The sequence below is a fragment of the Akebia trifoliata genome, unplaced genomic scaffold (assembly GCF_017979445.1).
Source record: "Akebia trifoliata isolate Shusen 1 unplaced genomic scaffold, ASM1797944v1 Contig01325, whole genome shotgun sequence".
Taxonomy (NCBI): domain Eukaryota; kingdom Viridiplantae; phylum Streptophyta; class Magnoliopsida; order Ranunculales; family Lardizabalaceae; genus Akebia; species Akebia trifoliata.
In genome coordinates this window covers 9,615-15,531 of record NW_028237670.1, presented here as the reverse complement: position 1 = coordinate 15,531, position 5,917 = coordinate 9,615, and the positions used below count along the sequence as shown (strand labels likewise).

The following is a 5,917-nucleotide window of genomic DNA, read 5'->3' as shown; positions in this document are numbered from 1 at the left end:
CTATTAAGAATCGAGAGTCTCCTACTTGGTTTGTGATTGTCGAGGGTGATGAACTAGTACAAAGGTTCAAGTGAGACCACAAGTAACTTGAAATTTGACGAACTTGGTTGTCAATAGTCGGGTTGATGTCGAAACCCTCGGTGAAGATGTTCTTCTTCTTCCTACGACGATGAACGACTTCTCCTCTAAATGGGTGAGAATCCAAGTGGGTAATATCGAACCCACATACTGTTTTTGGGTGAGGGACCAAGAGAAAGAAAAGAAGATGAAGGTTGAATGGGGTGAGAACATGGAGTTCAACAATACCGACGACTTTTTCCTCTTTGTCGACGATCCACACGGGGCTTGATCGCGATGAATTTTGATGATATTGGGTTGAAACCCTAGGGTTGAGAAAATGGTTGGTTTGGGTTCTTTAGAGAAGAGAGAAATAAATGAGATAAAAAGAAATTTAACTTTTTTTTTATAAAAGGCTGAGGGCACTTCTGATATTTTCCTCTCATTTCTATTTTCGACGGTAACCCGACTATCTGGACTTGGAAAATGACAAATGAATATTCTATTTCGAATATTTTTTTGTTGCGCACTTAATGGTGACTTTGAATTTTCCTAATTCTTATTCTAACGAAATTTCACTGTCTTGGGTCCCACTCAACACAAAATTCGAGGATTTATATAACTCTTTCATCCGAACTCGAATTCGAATTTGCTTATAGGCTAAAATATATATTTCAACATTTTTAAATTCAAAGGTGAAGTCGATTTTCATTGAAAATGAATATAACAATATTCGAATACTTTAATCTAAGTTTTCCTTTAGAATTTTTCCAAAATTTCATTATCAAGTTCCCTCGAGATACGAGTTAAAAACTCGGGATATTACAAATGTTATTTAGATTGTGACAGATAATGAAGTATCATATCGGATTGTAGGTTTGAATTTAATGTTAAGAAAACCTCATATATATTGAACACCTTGTGCCACTCATAGTATCGACCTAATTTTGGAGGACATGGGGAAATTATTGTTATTTACTTGTGTTATTTTAAATGGTCGATAAATAACAAGATTCACATACAATAGTAACAAACTTATGAGTTTGATAAGAATATTTACTGAGGGGCGTGAATTGTTACGTCTTGGGATCACAAGGTTTGCTATACAATATATTGCTTTTCGAAGTCTTATTCAACATTAATCGGCTTTGAAAACCATGTTTGCATCTGATGAATGGTAGCAAATGCGACTTATGAGAAATAGGAAAAAATGAGAGTTATCGAGCAAGATTTCAGATTTAATCATGCAACATGAATTCTTGGAGAATATAGAAGAGGTTTGTAAAATCTTAGAACCTTTTGTTAAACTTTTGAAAATTATTGACCAAAATAAAAAGCCTACTATGACTGCAATTTATGAAGGCATGGGATGAGTCAAATAATCGATAGTAGACTTAATAAGACATCATTGAATATATATCAATTGATTAAAAATAGGTGGTCAGATCATCTTAAATCAGATCTTCATACAACGGGTAATAATTATGTGTTTTTAATATAATTTAAATATTAATATTTTATTAACATTGTGATATAAAGAAAATTGATATTACCATTTATTGCAGTGTACTATTTAAATTATCAGTTTTAGTATGATAACTTCTTAATAGAAAATAATGAACTTTTTCAAGCAGTGAAAATGGTTATAAAAAAGTTGGAACCATATATGATTAATCAAGGGAAGATGATAGACTAGGTATCAATACATACTATTGTCAAATAATTCTAATTTATTTTAAAAATTTTGTATTTATAATTTATTTATAATATATAATTTTTTTATATCATTTTTTGTATTTTAAATAGATTAAATTATTTATTGACGCGACGGGGGAGTTCAGTGATGACCTAATTAAAAACATGAGTAAAATTTTTTTACTAGGTAATATATAAATAATAATAATAATTTATATAATAACAAATACTAAGGTATTTAACAATTTTCTTTTCTTCTTATCAGTTGATTGATGATATAATTATGGTCATATTGTACTTGACATCAGAAAAATAGCGATTAAAGTCTTGAGTCAAACTTGCTCGTCTTAAGGCTGTGAAAAAAATTGGAGTACTTTTGTTCTAATCCACACTCGTACTCGTAATAAGTACAAAATGAAAAAGTTAGGGAATTTGATGTTTATACATTATAACATGAGATTACGAACTCGCAATATCATGGACCGTAAATCAAAAGATAGCTATTACAATCCTATTGATCTAGATTCTGTATTTGAATATGATGACGTATTTGACCGGTGGTTAAGAGAGATGGAAGATCCTTTGATGGATAATAATAACTTGTCTTGGTTGGATATGGACATTGGTACCAACTTGATAGAGATATGAGTAAATCTCCATCTCTAAATGGTGGTAATGATGGTGATGGAGGTCATGAGACACAAAATAGAGCATGGGATACTAGTGAACTTGATAATGTGATCACGATACAAGATACCGACCATGGTGCTAGGCCATTCAATGAGAGACACGAAAGATTAACTAGATTGATCGAGTTTCGTAGTGATGATGATGATGAAACTCAAACTATGATGGCGGTGATAGAGGTTATGATCATTATGGATACCATCAAAAGACGTGTATAAGCGAGAATGATGTATCCAACAACTATAGTGTTGAGTTTGAACATGGTGATTCTTATTATAGTTATGGCCAACCTATTGGTGTATAAGGGTACAGACATTCTTATTCATACCATAGACAAACAAGTTCAAGCTATAAATAAGGGGAACATAGTCATACCAACACGAGCGACACCACAATTAACACCTTTACTTCTTTTTTCTTCTCTATAGACTATTGATTTCATTCGCATTACGAGGAACACGAATAGTCGTTGATTTAAAATTACTTTTAGCTGATTGTATTTTGTATATATAAATTTTAATTTATTATCAAATATATCTAATTAATCATTTTTCAATTTACTTTTTTGTTCAAAATATCTTTTATAAGTAAGTGGGTTACATGCTCTATCGGACATCGGTACAAATTTCAACTCATGTCATTGTGGCGCTTCGCTTTCATGATTTTTATTTTTACAAGTCTTTCTTAGTTAATATTTGCCTTGGATTTGAATTATCCTAAACACAAATTGAATATTATATTAGTCTTTAATTTAATTTTGCATGTATGAATCTACTCGTTATCATGCATTTGCATTTTATCGAATTGTAATTAGTACTTTAATTGATTTCTAACGACTCAATGTTTCGTTATGTTTACATGGAACTCTGAAATGATTCATTTGAAAGTTTGGTAGTGCCTGTGTGTTATTTTGAGAAAGTTCAAATAGATCGACATTTTAGTATAAATTATTTGATGGTAATGCTTTGATATTTTTAATGGTAAATTTAGTGCTCTTTAAATGTTGTGTTTGAAAATAAGTTTGGTACACTTGTGCAATGAAAATAAAACATACATAACAATATAAATATTTAATTATTTATTTTAATAGGTATATCATGAATTTTTTATAATTTTATATTTTTTTTGGCTTCATTTTTTAATAGGAATTGTTTTTGAATTTTTTTCAGAACTTTTTAGATTTTTTAAATGGCTAAAAACCATTGTCTCAATGTGAGACGAGACGTATCGTCCGAGTCAACTCGGTATCGGATTTGAACGGAACGAGACGAGACGAGACGTGAAACGAGTTTAAAAACCATGGATCCCAAACCTTAGATCTCTGTTACAGTAAAAATCAGAGAAGTATTCATCAATGGCGACAATCAGTCTTCGAAAGGGCAACACCCGTCTTCCACCAGAAGTAAACAGAGTTCTATACGTTCGAAACCTTCCCTTCAATATCTCAAGCGAAGAAATGTACGATATTTTCGGAAAATACGGTGCTATACGGCAAATACGTATAGGTACGAATAAGGATACGAGAGGTACGGCCTTCGTAGTCTACGAAGACATCTACGATGCCAAGACGGCTGTCGATCATCTTTCAGGGTTTAACGTTGCGAATCGGTATCTCATTGTGTTGTATTACCAGCAAGCGAAGATGAGCAAGAAAGTCGATCAGAAGAAGAAGGAGGACGAGATTGCTAAGATGCAGGAGAAGTATGGAGTTTCCACAAAAGATAAGTAAGACAGATTTTTGTTGAATTAAATTACTTTTGTTTTTGAATTTAGGGTTTTGAGGGGTTTGATTTGATGTAGTTTTTGGTGGAATTAATTGCCATTGTGTATGAAATTTAGGGTTTTGTATCTTTGGTCTAGTTGTGTATGATTACGTGGATTTGATTTTATAATTGTTATCTGTTCTGGTCTAAGATAATTAGATAGATCGATTTTGGTGGAATTAACTGCCATTGGCCATGAAATTTAGGGTTTTGTATCTTGGTTTAGTTGTGTATGATTATGTGGGTTTGATTTGATGTTAGAATTGTGATCTGTTTTGGATCAAAGATAATTGGATAGATTTTGAGGGAATGATACCATTTGTTGGGTTTTAAAACCCTTTACACACAGATCTTAAGTTAACACATTCAACAATTTAACGCTCTTTTATAACCTCAATGAGTTCAGATCACATACCCGTTCAAAGCTTGAAACCTCAAGTAAATTATATATGAATCTACAACAAGAATAATTCATAGAAGCTTTGAAAATTTCTGATTTCTTAAGCCTCAATGAAGATTTAACAACAATAGAAATTAATGTGTTGAATACTTCAACCTGCAACATAAGGATTAATGTAAAACCCAGTGGAGTTTTACCCTCATCTTTCCACACACTTTAAATTGATGGGAGCAACTTGAGTTTCAATGTATGTAAGGAGGAGACGACCACCACTTAAATAGATGCGGAGCTCACAATTTCAACCCATCGTTGAAATCACAACACACTAAAAGGAGTAGATCTCTTTGATGATTCAGGGTAATCCACCTAACCCTTTGGAAAAAAAAAGGCTTGATTGCATACAATCTACCATTTTTGACCCCAATAATTTGTCTAGACCAAAATTTCCAACAATCTCCCACTTGGTCCAACAAATGATTTTGATTTTAGAAAAGACTTAAGTATTGGAAATTTTATTTTAAAGTCAAGTGACCACTCTTAATTATAGAAAAAAATCATTGCTAAAAGGTCTTTAGGGATCATTTTAGCTTTCACCCAATTTCAGAAATGATATTAACAATGGATCTTGAATCTTTTGAAGTTCCTTACATTGACTTCAAGACAATTTCCATGATCTCAAAGCTTGATCACTACAGTTCCATCATCTTTGCTCTATCTATTTATTATCATTCAAACACTATTGGTCGTGGTTTGTTACTAGATGGTTTATATCAGATTTGTTTGAATGGTTGTTTTGCATCCTACACGTTGAGTGTTTTCTTAAGTTCTTCTGGGTCTAAGTGTCCTCGTCAGATAGAGAGTTCTTCGATGCTCTAGCATAAAGGATTCAACCATGCTTCCAAAGGAAGGTTAGAGCAATTGTCAGTGAAAGGATTTTAGGTTCCCTAGATTTTTTGGATTTCTGTGCTTGTGTTGATTGCATAAGGGGAAAATGCCAAAGCAATGGAAGCTAGAGGCCACGAGGGCTGCAAGGTTGATGAATTTGATTCACACAGACATATGTGGTTCATTCCCGACCCCTTCTTGTGGTGGCCAACAATACTTCATCAATTTTATTGATGATTCCTCTAGATATGCCTACGTCTTCCTGATCCACCACAAGTCATAGTCCCTCGATATTTTCAAGACTTATTGAGCTAAAGTTGATAAATAACTAAACAAGAAGATCAAGGTAGTTCGATCTGATAGAGGAGCAGCAAGATGGATTATGAAGGCGTAAACCATGGGAACTTCATGGAATATCTTAGGGAGCAGG

General features: G+C 32.7%; 1 protein-coding gene across 1 annotated transcript; it reads left to right on the top strand.

The window, feature by feature from the left end:
* Window positions 1-3,748: 3,748 nt before the first annotated feature.
* LOC147380532 (splicing factor 3B subunit 6-like protein) lies at window positions 3,749-4,512 on the top strand. The gene has a single exon (XM_086431585.1). The coding sequence runs from the start codon at window positions 3,794-3,796 to the stop codon at window positions 4,166-4,168; it is 375 nt and encodes a 124-aa protein (XP_086287711.1). The 5' UTR covers window positions 3,749-3,793; the 3' UTR covers window positions 4,169-4,512.
* The last annotated feature ends 1,405 nt before the right edge of the window (window positions 4,513-5,917 follow it).